This window comes from Papilio xuthus, unplaced genomic scaffold (genome assembly GCF_000836235.2).
Source record: "Papilio xuthus unplaced genomic scaffold, Pxut_1.1 DF826945.1, whole genome shotgun sequence".
Classification (NCBI taxonomy): Eukaryota; Metazoa; Arthropoda; class Insecta; order Lepidoptera; family Papilionidae; genus Papilio; species Papilio xuthus.
In genome coordinates this window covers 7,989,374-8,005,502 of record NW_013531704.1, presented here as the reverse complement: position 1 = coordinate 8,005,502, position 16,129 = coordinate 7,989,374, and the positions used below count along the sequence as shown (strand labels likewise).

Here is a 16,129-nt window from a genome sequence, read left to right as displayed (position 1 = left end):
GGGGGGGGGGGGGGGGGGGGGGGGGAGCTGCATAAAATGATATACAAATTTTGTCTTGTTTAGGATAGACGAATGTCGCAAATATCCGTGCTAAGCCCAATGTTTACGTCGAATTCACGTCATATGTATAGTAATTGCGTAATCGCTTGCAGGCGTGAAAACACAAACCTTATGACAACTAGTGATGTTTTATAATGAAAATAAATTGACTACATTGGTTTTAATTCATCATCCGTTTTCAACATAAGCCTCAGTTGATGCACAAATGGAGCACTCGGTGTCTCGCCGATACAATACCACAATCAACAGTAGACTTTCATCAAATTGTGGATAAAACAAATACCTTTGCCCATCACTACGCCTATATATTACGTTCTCTTTGCGAAGATTCTACGTGGATGTTGACTTCAAGACGATTATTTGATTTTCCGATTAACAACATTGTCATAATTTCACAAAGTATGGTATGCGCAGATACGACATAGCTAAATCGCCTTGATAAGGTGTTTATGTATGATTTACATTAGTAATAATTGGTCGCGAAGGTCATAGGATTTAGACGTAACCTACAATAATACTTCGGTTACTATTTTAAGCAATATTTATAGCTAAGAATAATACGTCAATTTTTTAAGATGTGTCTACGGTTCTCAGAGCCCAATTAAATGAGTATTTGTTATCATTATCGCTGTAAAAATTATATTAAACTTATATTAAATAGTGGTATTTTAGATCGTATCCGTTTTATTCAGTTTTAAAAATAAAAATCAAGTTCTACGATAAACACCATTGCTACGTTCAATTGCATAAAAATGTATCTGCACAATAGCTAAACGGATCTCCATAAAAGGCGTAGACGTGGAACATAGTTTGGAGGAACACATAGGCTATTCTTTTTTTAATTACGCGCGATCGGAGTCGTGGACCATAGTTAGTATACAAACGCAAGCTGCGAAGTCCAATGCGTACAAAGAATCATTGTTCCGTTTGCTTTTAATAAAAGGAAACAATCACTTATTATTAAAACCACAAGGCGCGTATATTTTATAAATACATCCTTTAAAAGATTGTTGTAAAAAAAAATCAAAGTAAAAAAATATTGATAAAAGCGCAATATCAATGCAAACTATTATTTGATAGATTTGTTAATAAAACAGATCTTACTAATATTATAAACTAGCTGTCGTAGCTGTGTAGCTGTATAAACTAACTAACTAGGATGGATGTCTGTTAAAAGGTAACTGCCAAACGGCTCTCGATGAAATTTTCCATAGATATAGAACATCGTCTAATAGAGCACATACACTACTAATTAAGTTTTTTTTAAATTCCAACAGGTAGGGATTAACGAAAGTTGTTTTAATCGAAACTGTCATAAAACACGTGAAACTCAGGGAACGTTAGCCGCAACATGGCATGACATAATCTCAATTGTGAGGTCAGTGACGCGCCCCCGCTCGGCACACATTGTATAACTCAATTATTGAAGATATTTGCCCCATTTTGGATACATACTTATACTTAGCTTTAATCCTGCTTCACATAGCACCTTATTAAATATTACTAGTTGTCATCCAAACTTCCGTCCACGCGAAATAAAAAAAAATAAGTAGCTTAAGTGATCTTACAGACTATACATAAAACATATGTGCCAAATTCATTATTCATTCATCAAAATCAGTTGAGCCGTTCCGGAAATACCTTCAAACAAACATCCATCCATTTAAACATTCGCATTTATAATATTAGTAAGATTTTGAATGCATACTTATACTTTGCTTTAATCTTGCTTTATATAGCCCCTTATTAAATACTAGCTGTCTCCCACAACTCCGTCCGCACGAAATAAAAAAATAAGTAGCCTATGTGTTCTTCCAGACTATGTTTTATACAAGTGCCAAACTTCATCAAAATCCGTTGAGCCGTTCCGAAGATTTCTTCAAACAAACATCCATCCATTTAAACAATCGCATTTATAATATTAGTAAGTATTATTGTATTTAAAAATTTGAAACAAAAGACAACTACAAACTAACGATACTCAAAGGTTAGTTTAAGTAATAAAAATGTTTTCGTCAAAGAAAAACTTATCCCTATTACCAGTAAACATATTTAACATTTTTTCAAGAAATATACCTTTTTCTATTATTAAATTAAGGTATAATTAGGAGCTGAGTCCAGTAAGTAATGACGCGTGCGCATGCGCGGCGGAAACGTCAATTTATCGCGCGAGTTCGCTAACTAGACGGCTTGCGAATTGCACCGGCTCATTGTGCGACTCACCACGGATGACCCTCTTTGAACTTGCAAAGACAAAGGTTTTCCTTAATTAAATAAATGAATTTTGGTACATTTAATTTCTTTATTTTTGTTGTAAATGGTGGGAAAGGAACGAGCAAACACCGGAAATGTTGACCTAAAAATTAATAAATCTTACTTATATTATAAATGCGAAATTTTGTATGGATGGATGTTTGTTACACGGTATCTGAAACTGATCAATGGATGTTGATGAAATTGGGCACAGACGTAGAACATAGCCTGAAAGAATACATAGGCTATTAATTAAGTTTTTTAATTCCGCGGGCATCAAGTAGTATTTTACAATCAGCAAATTAATTGTAATTTTTTGTACCATAATAAATATTTTTATCACGCGTGAATATAAAAAAAATATTTTATAAATTCAGAATGTGAATACAACTGTTTAATTAATTAATATATTCGTGCACAGCTTTATAATTTTGTTATTGTAATGACGTAACTCACCTGTTGCCCGTAAAAGTGGCGTGACCGTCTTCCAGTTTGAACATTGAATCTTTGTACCCCCAGCCATACCATTTCAGTAGTTCCTGTCTGAAAAAACATAAACAAATCATTATTTTATCAAGCTGTCGCCCGTGATTCCGTCAGCGCGGAATTAAAAAATAATATTTAGTAGCCTGTGTATTCTTCCAGACTATGTTTTACATCTATGCCAAATTTTATCAAGAAGATACCTTCTAACAAACATCCATCCACAAATCCATACATTCATACATTTGCATTTATAAGTTAAATTAAATACGGTGAACAACATTCTTACGGCGATGAAAAATATCATCATCCAAAATCTGCCCAAGAATTTCAAAAATATGTGTGAATCAACATTAGGCTAGTCACCCCTAATTTAGGCTGGGTAGGCTTTCGGCATAAATTAACAACAATCTAAGTAAGTTTTCACTGCCGAAGCACATATACAAAACATGTTTAAATGCCAATAGCCTTATGGTTAAGGATTCGGACACCTGACAACGTTATCGTGGGCTCGAATCATGGCGTTTGACTAATGTCTTGAACCATAGCATAAGCCTAGAGTCTATTTGGCAGTTTTTAGGGCTTTAATTAATATTATAGACTGACAAGGATATCTGAATCTGCGAGCATAAGTCAGTTTAAATTATGATAGCTCACTAGCGCCCTCCAGTCAATGTCAAAAAAGTGTTACAGGGTCCTTTTCGTACTATTACTGTAATGTAATGTTTTTTTCTTTTATGCCATTTTCTACCCATGTAGGTTTTATATATTTTCTGGCAGAACTTACAGGGATAGTAGCGTCTCTCATCGACCTTATCCTATCCTTGTTTATCTTCCTAATATTATAAATTCGAATGTGTCGATGGATGGATGCTTGTTAGAAGGTGTCTCCGAAACAGCTGTATGGATCTTGATAAACTTTGGCAAATATGTAGAACATAGTCAAGTCAATTAAGTATTTTTTTTTAATTCCGCGCGGACGGGTCGACGTTGACCCTGTTAAAAATTGTTACGTATACTTTCCTCATTAAGGCTATAAGTGAATGTTTTTTTAATAATAATTATTTTGGCAATAACATGCACTTGACCACACGGACTCAATGTCATTGCAACTTTATTTACATCGACTTGGACGTTACAATTTTTAATAAACTTAAATTTTTAACATTATATTAACTTTACAATTTTATGAATATACTTACGTAGGAAGATTGAGGTTATCTTTATAACTGTCGAACCCGATAACTAAGCGCATACAATTTTGCTTCTCCCAATATTTAATCTATTAGTTACAAACATATGCGATTTAAGAGTCATAAGCTGCGCATTCATGGTAAGAGACAAGGTAATTAGGCCGGCAAAGACACGTTGCACAAAACTATGCGGTTATAAAAAAAACATACAGACGAATAACCTCCTTATTTTTGAAGCCGGCTAAAAACTGCAGATGTATAGCGGGCTTTACTCCTTTATCACTTTATTAAACGTTACTCAGAGACTTTTAAACCGTATATCATAACTGCATCGTACCTTTATTTACTTGACAAGATTTGTATATAACGTAATTTGCAATGATCCTAACTGCAAAGTGGTGTTGCACGTTTGCTTAAATAATACTCAAACAGTGGAATACAAATTACAATCTTACTAATATTATAAATGCGAATGTTGGGATGTATAAAAGAATGGATGTTTGTTACAAGGCATCTACAAAAGGGCTTCGACAAAATTTGGCATACATATTAAACTTAGTTTGGAAGGACACATAGGCTATTAAGTTTTTTTTTTAATTAAGCGCGGACAGAGTCGCAGGCGACCGCTAGTTTTGTAATAAATCTAAGTTAATATATACGAGTATATTTATATTTAAAATATAAAAAAATATAGCGTACATTATGACAATAACGTATCAAATATCCATAACTGACGAACGTAGATGCAAATAATGATGAAAGTCGTCTTCCACACACCTTTTATAACCTTTTTAGTGTATTCGGCAGTGGAAATCAACTGTTAATAAATAAGTTCCAAATAACTCAACCTCTTATCGGTCCTTTCTGTTATCTAATCTGTGGTACAGTTTTTATAACCTATATTTATATATTCAAGTAATATGGCCTTTAAGTGTTCTGTATTTTATTAAAAAAAAACGTAATTCAGTCCAGCAATAACTGATGAAGGGACCGGGTGCTCTGAAACTAGCCAGTACCTTTAGACTACACGGGCATTTGACCATGTTTACCATTGTATCGAGAACTGAATTAAATTATTTTCCGTTATTCTTTTTTATGTGATAAGGGGGCAAACGAGTAACGAGAACTAAGCCAAATTTTACTGAAATTTGTGAAGCCGTTCAAGAGATAAATACATTCTAACAATTGTATTTATAATAACTTTTTTTCGAAATCTAGCAAGAATTGATTAGTAGATAGGCTAGTAAAAGTAGTATGGAAAATGTAAACGACCTGATATAATTTATTTGGTAGAACTCGGAAATTCAACTCCGATAGGTAGATAAGATAATAAAAAATCATCACTTGATTCATATAGCGCGTTATAAATTGTAAATACACGATAAGAAATTGCCTACAAAATCTAAACAAACTTGATATAAAATTATTAATATATTTTATTTGTACTTTTTTCTTAATATAATTTGCATTTTTTTCATACATTATAAAAAGTTCAATCTGAATTCCTTGAACATTGCCTTTTATGGTTTGCTGATTCGAAACAATAAAATATAAAATGCATATTGTTGTGTTAATTCTGTAATATTATGTCATCATAATATATTTCTGGTTAATTAATCTTAATCTTATCTTACTAATATTATAAATGCGAATGTTTAAATGGATGGATGGTTCGATGTTTTTCGATCCATTTCAAGAACGGCTCAACGAATCTCGATGAAATTAATGTAGAATAGTCTGGAAGAAGACATATCTTACTTATTTTTTTTATTAAGCTTGGACGGAGTCGCGGGCGACAGCTATTCGTTAAATATAAGGCGCGCGGTAGGAATTCCCCATTTTCATTACTAGTCATTCGATGACGTTTTCTTCCTTTTGTATGGCTTTTAAAATTTCCTTTTTGACGCAAATATTCGACAAAAATTTTTTTTTCGATATTTGTGTGAACTCATATTTATTTGGTCAAAGCTATTAGATTCAACAGTCAAGGGTAAATATTACTTTGGTTTATTAACTGAATACAGAAGAGATAGTGAACTGTTTTATATGGGAAATAAATTAATCTGTGAAAGAAATATAGTCGGCTAAAAGAATCGATCGAAGTGTTTCATAGAAATCAAATATTTTCGCTTATTATAATATTGTTGGGTAGAGCAGCTTAGTGTTACCATTTTATTGTCGGTCATTACATTTCTTCTTTTAAAATAATTTCAAACGTAATTTTCAAAAGAGCTTCTTAAAAATTTGGCGCGAAGTGCTTTCGTTTATAAAGATATCTTCGCATTGAAATGCTTTAGTGTATTAGTATTTTTAGATCTACGCATAGTTAATTATATCAAGAAAACTGGAGCAAGTCACTTTTCGCGTTCCATAATTGCTATTACTTCTTTTATAATACAAATCGTGTGTGTGTATTTTACTGTATTTTACGAAAAATTATACAAAAACGTGTTAAAAATTAATAAGTACAAAATTAACGATAGATATCTTATATTATCGTTTAGTAAACAAATAGACGATAGACCAAGACTCACCTTTTTCTGGGAATAACACTTTTAACTTTTATTATCGTTTCTGAATCACTCACACTTTTGGTATTGTTTTTATCAATTAAACTATTCATAGTATCACTTTTAGTCGCTATATTTATGTTTTTATTTACTAATTCCGTGTCCTTCGGCATATTTTTCGCGTTTGTTTCAGACGAAGCTGACATTTATAAGGGACGACGATTATAGATTTGCGTCGGATAACATTTGGTTCGATTTTTATATTGTTCGCGCAGCCTGCCGCGCATGTGGTGACGTACTGCTAGTAGCAAGGGGATGCTAGCTTCAGCGCCATCTTTGTTTTACATCGCACACTAGTACAAGCACGGCATATTTGGAGCGCTGATAAATATTTTAGATATTTTTAAACCGATCCGATAGATGCCGATTAATCATATAAATTCGGTAAAATAAAAAAATATAGATTGAATGGTCCAGTAAAATAATAATTATTAAACTTTATTTTATTAACATTACAAAATTAGTTCCTTCCAACTGGTTGGTACATCTGTTGATATGGTAAGGGCATAGAAATGGGATTTAATGATATTAGATTCATTTGTCGATTAGATGCTCGATTGATGACTGGATAATGATACTGTCCCAGGAAGGTTTGGTGGTGGTGTTGGTCAGGATTCGATGCTTCAGGATTTGGCGAATACGGTAATTGTTGATTAAATAATACTCGATTCATGTTAAGGTATCCAAGAGTTTGCGGGTTATTTACATCGCCAAATGACATTTGCTGATATGGATTCTGTTGATAATAACCTTGATCCGTACCATATGGAAATTGTGGTACATTCCATTGTATATTTTGGTGAACTTGAAACGATTGTTGATTTTTACCTGGATTTTTTGTAGTTTCGCTTACATTTGGAATTGAAGTGACAGGTTTGTCTATGCCCGCGTCTGTATTTGTATCGTTAGAATCCAATGGTATGTCCGTTTGGTTTTCAACAACATCATGACTAGTTGTTTCATTAGTCTCGTCAAGTTCATTCAGATCCTTTGAAGTTGTATTGTTTTCATAATCTGGAGTGTTTGTAGTGGATATGTTAATTTCAACACTATCATCAACCTTATCTAAATTATCGGCAGGTGTAGTATTCAAAATAACGCTGCCTTCGGTTCCATTTTTCTTAGTTTCCGCTTCGAGGCGTCGTAATGTTTTCAAAGATATAAAAATACCAGGATCAACTTTTAATTTCGATGCTAAATTTAAGTCTCGGGCGCATACAACGCCCAGGAGTAAAACGATCGTTAAAGTTATCTGTAAAAAAATAGGTTAATTTATGAACAGACTTGCAGTCACCAACAACTCCTTCCGCGCAGAATTAAAAAAAATCTTAATAGTAGCCTATGTGTTCTTCCAGACTATATTCTACATATGTGCCAAATTCATCAAAATTTTGTTTTTGTATTTTGTTAATTAAATACAAAAATACAATAAAATTGTTTCTTTCTATTCCTACTTTATTCTCCAAAAGTATATACAGAAATAAAACATTAAACCCAATATTGAGGAGTTGATTAAAGGAACTTACCAAATATTTAACGGCCATGGTTTAAACTTGAATGTGCAAATATAATTTTGGGTTCATATTTATATGCGCGATTTAATGGAACCTAACACCTCATTATTTTGTTGGGAATTTCGTCATCCGTTTAATTAACAATATATTTTAATGACATCGCGATTTATAAATGAGGACTTAATGATTTTAGATTGATGCAATAATTTTTCATTATTTTATTAGTCATTTACGATATATCCAATTTACTTAAAATTACAAATATGGTTACTAAAATCGTGTTCAGAATAATGGTATAAATGTATTAGAAAATCCAGTCTCATTTACTCTTTTTATTATTCTGTTACATAGAAATAAGTTTACCTGACAATTCCCAAAGATCGCAATAATGTGTGGGACAGTTGAACTTGAGCTAAGTGCTGTTCGCGCAAGTTAATGCGCATTAGTCCACTTCTTGTACACTCTTGGGACTACGGCGATCGAAAAGCGGGCCGATGCCGGGAGGAGTTTATTAATCTTACTAATATTATATATACGAATGTTTGGATGGGTGGATGTTTGTTAGAAGGTTTCTCCAGAACAATTGCATGGATCACGCTGATAGCCATAAATGTAGATAGTCAAGAAGTACACATAGGATACAAATTATTTTTTATTTCCGCGCGTATGGAGTCGCAGACTATAGCTAGTTCCTTTATAAACCTTAGGTATAATGATACGGTGTAGTAGATAATCAAGAATATATGTGATTTTTGCCTTAGTACTTGCTCATTTTTGTTTGAAAATTTTCCTGTTTAGCAATTGTATAGAATAAGCATCTTGTTTTTGATAGCCTTTACTTGAAATCTTAGAAACATTGTTATTTCTTGGACTATACGTAAGAGCATCTGGAATTTAAGTAAGTTTAAATAAAGGGCAAATTTTTATTGTAAGAAACCTAATTTTGTTTAAGCTATACCGTGGTATAGCTTACACTGTGAAGAAGTTGCTCAAAACTTGATTTCTTTTTCTATAGAATTTAATAAAATTAAAGTGTGTGGATGTCATATCAAAATATATAATTTCATATTTCGCTTCCGCACACATAATATATTTGCGTCGAAGATTACGAAATTTCATTTCTGTCCATATGTCTGTCCTTAAGCCGCGTTTGTTTCGTGTCGTCACTGAAACAGGGCAGATAGCTGATGCACATGGGCATATTATATGCTGGTTCAAAGAGTATATAAAATGGGCTAGTTTTTTTAAATTTTGTATTGTGACGGAGTTGCGGGCGTTAGTAATAAATATGACGGCGGTAGTGGGTTGCCGCTTGGTGGAGGGTTCATGGTGCATTTTTAAATGACAATAATAATAATAACGTAGGAAACGCGCGATGGTTCAATGTCCGTCCCAGTCGACAGCCACAGGAGAAGTGTTCTGCTGCCGTGCCTCGGCTGGTAAGGTGTTGACCCATCGAACGCCGACAGACGGCGCTGGCGTCACTTTTCGTAGTAAACTCGACTGCCGCAGTGGCGCTAGTGTTGCGTTGATTACGACAAATAAATAAATAGGTGAAAAAGATATGATGCATCCATTACATTGTTTATTTTATCTATAATATAAAATAAAAATGAATCGCAAAATGTGTTTGTAAGCGCATAACTCAACAATGCCTGGACCAATTTGGCCAATTCTTTTTTTAAATGTTCGTTGAAGTTCAAAGATGATTTACGGCGAGAAAAATTCGAATAATTGCCGGGAACTATTTTTTTTTATCTCACGTGGACGGAGTTGCGGGCGACAGCTATCATAAATATTAAGTTTAAAATTTTTATGATTTTTTTATTTATGTTTTTTCATCTAATAATATTTTTGAAAGTATAGGTTAGGAAAATATAAATATTTAAACTATAGTATTTTTTATATTATTTATTTGTTTATTTACACTTATTAAACATAAAAATGAATTATTATTACAATTTAAATTGAGAGTACACATATATTTACTTATAATAACCAGGGCTTTCTAAATATGGGTCCCAAGGGTTTGATTCTTTATCTTGAAATAAGAATGGGGATTGATACATTCGTGGAATGTCATCTACATCATTTGCTAACGGTCCTTTACGCATTGGTATGTAATACATCGGTACATCATTTGTCATTTTTTTCATCATATTCGGTACATTATACTCTATTTCAGTTTCTGGTTCCATTAATTCTTGGTTTTCTTGGAACATTGGATATGCATAAGGTAATGTTGGGTAATTTGGTTGTTTGAATACGTATTTAGGTTGTAAAGGCATTTTAGGAATTCTCTTGAACTTAAATGGATTGAAATTCTGTGCTCTTTTTCCTGCTGGTACCATAATGTAGAACTTATTCTCTTCCTCTTCGATTACTGGTTCAGGAGTTGATTTTTCATTTTTTTCTTTTTTTGATTTGGATTTTGTAGTTTTATCTTTCTCAGTTTCATCATCTTTGTCCGTAGTTATTTCTTTTTTTGTATTCTTTTCATTCTCTTTACCTTCTTGTACGCTTTTATCTTCTTTTGGCATCGGGGATCCATGAATTACTAAAAATGTTAACGACGTCACAGCTATCTGTAAATAACATTTTAGGTTAAAAATCTATACAATTAATAAAATTAGAGTGTCTGTATGTACAATAATATCGAAAAATCGCGAACATCGCGTGTGCAACAAGAAAATGTTAAATTTTTATCTTCTGTCAGTCCGCAAGTTCGCGTTTGTTCTGGCACTTTTACGGCTTCTGTGTGGAGGAGTAAAATAGACTATTTCTTTTTGAATCCTCCTCTAGTATGGTAATAGAAATTGCAATTAACGGCGTAATAAGTGTACATTTTGGATATGTTCACATAAAAACATGTTGTCTCTGTTTTTACATAAGGAGTGAAAGAGATGGAAATTACTTACCAATATTATGAACTTCATGGTGACCGGTTCAAAGTCAATACACCAATAAATTACGCTTACGATTTCATACCAATTTATATGAAAATTTAAATCTAATTAAATCATTATTAGTAATTAGATGTAATAGGTACATTATTATTTATCGGAAAAGAATTCTAAATAAAATAGCTAAGGTATGAATCATTGCGACGACAATTAAGTACAATTAATAGGAAAGTAAGTAGTCTTGGGGAAAATCCACTATAAGAACCCCTCTTCATTATACTTTCAGCTATCTTCTAGTTTGATAGATTTGTTAAAAGAAATTTTAGTAGGCATTACTTATCGCTTCACCATTGATTTACCTTTGCATATTTTATTATAGCAATTTTAATAATAATAAGCATTGCTATTCAAACTCAACAGGCTTTGGAGGCAGTTGAGGTTTTCTATTGCGTTGGATTCAGCATTTAACAAAAACAACATACGGACGATTGAGAACATCGTCCTTTTTGAAGTCGGTTAAATAGTCTGATAACCGCACATCTGAATTTAGAAGAAGCAAAAAACATATACTAAAAACAAAAAACAAAACAAAACATAAAAGTTTTTGCATACATATGCACAAAACTTTTTTTATACTAATCATTATTTGCTTTACTCATCTAAACTTTCTTCTCACATATTATAGCTAATTATAACGGTCAATAACTTTCTAAGTACACTTATTGAAAATATATTAAAAGCCCTTCAAAGAGAAAGTGCTTTAAATTATAAACATATTGACATGTGCTCTTAAGTGACTGTAATTACTGCTGATTAGTCAATAAATTTTAGAGGGCAAGTGTATTTTAAAACCAAAGACTCTATTACACTTTTTAACTGATTGAAAACGGTGATAAAAACTGTTACTCGCGTATTACAATACAAGGAGCTTTTGAAAGGATTAAATATTATTTTATATTATTATTTTATTATTAGAATGTTTGAAAACGAATAAAATAAATATAAAATATAAAGGCAATCTGGCTAACATGGCCCGAGACCACTGAGCCCAAGATAGAGCGAACTGGTAGCGCACTGAGGACGCCCTCTGCCCCTCTACGAAGACATGGGCCTTGTCAAAACGAAGTCAGTCTCGAATAATTAAGTTTCTAAATAAATTTCTCTTTTTTTAATTTAATTTTTGAAACCCGCTCAATCCCACAATCGCGAAGCGTGGTCGAGAGGACTATTATTTGATAAATGCGCGTTAACCTTAATAATATGTCAATCGTCATTCACGCCGTTGAATCACTTCAGTATAACTTTTTAACATTATATTTTACTTCTTACTAATATTATAAATGCGAATATTTAGATGGATGGATGGATGGATGGATGGATGTTTGAAGGAATCTCGGGACCGGCTTAACAGATCTCGCTGAAATTTGGCATAGTTGTTGATACATAGTCTGTGCTACTTATTTTTTTTTTCATGTCACGCGGACGGAGTCGCGGACGACAGTTTTTAATAAGTTAAATGTTACATTCTTAAAAACATTATGTTTCATAATCAAAGGATATTAATTTTATAGTGATAGGTAATATAAAATTATTTATATCTCCGATCGATCAACGTTTTATTCCTTAATGCTTGCCATATTTACTGCTGTAATCCTTACGACCAGTAAAAGTTACTAACGAATCGATTTATTATCGAGTTATTTTATTTTTATTTTCTTTGAATATTTTGAATTCTATAATCAATAGATATAAAATATTTGAGAGTATAAATTTAATATAATTAATAAATAAATCTTCTTACTAATATTATAAATGCGAATGTTTGGATGGATGTTTGTTTGTTTGAAAGTATCTCAAGAACCATTGTATATATCTCCTTGAAATTTGGCATAGGTATAGAACATAGTCTGGAAGAACACATAGAATAATATGCATTCCTTAAAAAATAGCTAAGAAAGTCATTGTATTTTCAAGTCACGTAAAATTTAGGAAATTGCTATGCACTTATACCAAATTCGAATGAAGTCCATTTTGGACCATTAGTTCATTTTAAATGGAGAAGCATTTGAAGGGCTGTATTAAATATTATTTAAATTTAATTATAAAAACAAATTATTTTCGTTGAGAACACTAACGTTACGGCATCGACAAACCAACCTTCACAGGGCCATCGTGGTTGACTATGGCCTAGTCACCTCTGACAGGCTAGGCTTCGAGCTCCTCAGCGGGGACAGTGAGCTGATGGTGGACGAATAATAAAAAACGGCAATGTTGTAAAAAGATAGTAAAAATTATCATGGATTTACTCTGAATACAGAATTCTACAAATATTATTAAAAAAAAATCTAATTCAATAATATATATAGAGTTTTTGATAACCCTGGTAATGTCAAAAACAGTAACTTGGCAGCTCGCCATTGTTCCGACATAATGGAGGCTTGCCAGAGCATTTGGCAAGTCCTCATCATAACGGTAATATTCGGGAGCTTAATTCTGATGTGATTAGAATGTTAAATACGTATTATTACAGTGAGTTTTAATCGTGGAAACATTTGCATAAAAATATTTTTATCCCGTTCACTATCTTTTAAAAAACAAGGATAGTTATATGTTTATGTGGAACTTTCATATTCAACGTATAATATTCACTTCTAAACCATAAAACTATTGTTAGGAAAAAAATCCGAAAATGTGCCAGTGTTTTGACCCAACACTAGTCTTACTAAAATGTCGACGTTTATGCCACCTCACTATTCATTCTGACACTGGACTTTGTAACGAACGCACGTCTTTCGCGCCAAAGGGTTCTAATTAATAATGTCTAAAAGTATGAAAATACCACATACAATTTAGTAAGCTTTATATTTTATGAGGTGAACTAGCGCTCGCCCCCGACTCCGTCCGCGCTGTGTTAAAAAAAAGCATAGTTAGTATTGTGTTCTTCCACACTATGTTCTACATGTATGCCAAATTTCATCGATATCCGTTCAGCTGTTCTGGAAATACTTTCAAACAAACATTCGCATTTATAATATAATATTAGTAAGAAATATAATACAATACTTAGTATGTTTTTACTTTAGTAAATATGACTAGAAAACTTGTCAGTAAACTTTTACCTGTTGTAAGTTAACCATATAACAATAAGTATATAGAGCCCAGAAAGTGTAAGGGCCACGACTCGGTCCCTATTTTTTTATCATTCACGCTTCGATAGATCCTCTGAACGGCGTGATGATTTTATTAACCCAAGTTGTACTTGCGGTAGAAAAAGCTGTTGCATTTTAATTACGATGAATAATGAATCGATGTAAGAAAAAAATAATAATCTTTTTCAGAAAGGTCATTAGTAAAGGTCAAAGATTGGAAATCAAAAGTAGTATGTCTTTTTAAATTGTTAGGCTTTAAGAATTACCATAAATCGTACTGGCTGGATAATAAATATATAAGAAAAAAAAAGTCTGTCCAAATTACATTCTATAATGCTATGAATTAGGTTAAAATATAACAAAAAATAAATAAATCGAGACAATTTAAATAAACGGTATTACAATAATTAAGAGAAATAGGTTGTCGCTTTATTTCATTTATTGTTTTTCTTAATTATTTGGTTTATTTTTTTTTATTTTAAACTTTTCACTATGAAATTTTATTATTTTTAATATTTTAATGCAGAAATAAAAATAATGAAATAAAGAACACCCCGCACCCCAAGTCTCTGACCCAAAAACAAGAGGAACGAAAAGGCGACAAAGCGCCGCCCACACTAAAATTATGCCCGGATAACAAACAAATTATTCATAAACCGGTTAAGATGTATGAATTAAGTTGCGCGAACGTTAAACTAAAAAAAAAAAACTAAATATTTCGAACGACTTTTCTTGGTGACAGTACCGATGACAGATCGTTCATGCGCGAACTTCGTGAGATTAAAATGTCGTTGGTGGTAAAAATATAAAAAAAAATCGATAACACATCATTAATAATGTAATTGATGATGCGACAATTTTTAAATAATCAAAATTTTAAGCTGACGAAGTCGCAACCAACCTTAAGTTTGACAATAAGATCCTATTTCTTAATTCCATTGCTGTAGATAAAAAAAAATCAAACGACACGAAAGACCGCCAGTTTCCATCCACGGCATCTCGATGGCTGGCAATCCACAACCGTGCGGTTTGCACGAAACATCCTGCCTCGCACATCAGCGTTACAGAATGGTCTATCCTCGGCGGTATTTCCAAACCGCTACGACTTAGGGTGCTTCAAGAAGCGAGCTCATCACCACCTCAAAGGCCGGCAACGCATCTGCGGTTTCTCTGGTATTGCTGATGTCCATGTGCGTCGTTGAATACCTCGGTGTTAACGCAGCTCGTTTGCCCCCTTCTATTATAAAAAAAAAATTAAGATAGTCTAGTCATTAAAAAAACAGCGGTAAGTCTACACTGTCATTTATAACTTACAACCTTAATGCAATGTATAGGCATTATACGACAGAAGGATAGACGCAGTGCTTAATGCCTATTTTCATTAAGCGAGCCAAGCTTGCGGCTATTTCAGACGCAGGCACTCCAGTGGAAACAACAGTTGACCCAGCCGGTCGCTCACGGTTATCCGCTAAGTGGAAAAAGGTACTTATAGAGTTGATTTACGAGGCGTGGGTTGGTATCCGCGAATCAATTTAAACATGTCAGGTTATATCACGCCATCTATCGGTAACTGATTATGTAAGGATGCACCGGGAGTGTTAGGTCAGGGAGAAAATTACTGTGGGAGAAACGAGGTGTGTTATATTGACAGCTCATACTTGTTACTGTGGGTTTACACTGATGAAACAATTGGACTAAAACATACGAGTATCGTCATCCCGTTCATTCTTTTAGTAAGAAATAGAGATAACAAATTATAAAGATGTTTTTTGTGCGGTCGTTTTGGCAGTGGAAATGGACAATAAGTTTATGCCATCCCCTGTGTACGATTTATCGATTGTTACAAAGAATGATAAAACGATGATTTGCATTTTAAAATAAAATCGATTTTAACATTAAATTAATCATTGATATTGTTGTATAAAAAATCGTAAAATGTCTCGGAAAATATACAATATCTATTGGCAATATCAAAATAAAAATTATAGAGATATAATGAAAAAA

The 16,129-nt window shown here is 32.8% G+C and overlaps 3 protein-coding genes across 3 annotated transcripts in view; all 3 read right to left on the bottom strand.

Annotated features, from left to right (window-relative positions):
• Nucleotides 1-6,784, bottom strand: part of Agps (alkyldihydroxyacetonephosphate synthase) — a 17,189-nt gene extending 10,405 nt beyond the window's left edge. The window contains exons 1-2 of the mRNA XM_013316456.1: nt 6,524-6,784; nt 2,770-2,856 (exon numbers count right to left, since the gene is read on the bottom strand). Of these exons, the coding sequence (XP_013171910.1) occupies nt 2,770-2,856; nt 6,524-6,705 (269 nt within the window). The 5' untranslated portion in view covers nt 6,706-6,784. The remainder of the gene's footprint in view (nt 1-2,769; nt 2,857-6,523) is intronic.
• A 192-nt stretch (nt 6,785-6,976) lies between these two features.
• Nucleotides 6,977-8,140, bottom strand: LOC106121142 (uncharacterized). Its single transcript, XM_013316649.1, has 2 exons — nt 8,086-8,140; nt 6,977-7,811 (listed from the first exon to the last, which is right to left on the bottom strand). The coding sequence occupies exons 1-2, from the start codon at nt 8,101-8,103 to the stop codon at nt 7,020-7,022; spliced, it is 810 nt and encodes a 269-aa protein (XP_013172103.1). The 5' UTR covers nt 8,104-8,140; the 3' UTR covers nt 6,977-7,019.
• A 1,912-nt stretch (nt 8,141-10,052) lies between these two features.
• On the bottom strand, nt 10,053-11,024 carry LOC106121145 (uncharacterized). Its single transcript, XM_013316652.1, has 2 exons — nt 10,992-11,024; nt 10,053-10,658 (listed from the first exon to the last, which is right to left on the bottom strand). Exons 1-2 carry the CDS (start codon nt 11,007-11,009, stop codon nt 10,059-10,061), a joined length of 618 nt encoding a protein of 205 aa, XP_013172106.1. The 5' UTR covers nt 11,010-11,024; the 3' UTR covers nt 10,053-10,058.
• Between the last annotated feature and the right edge of the window lie 5,105 nt (nt 11,025-16,129).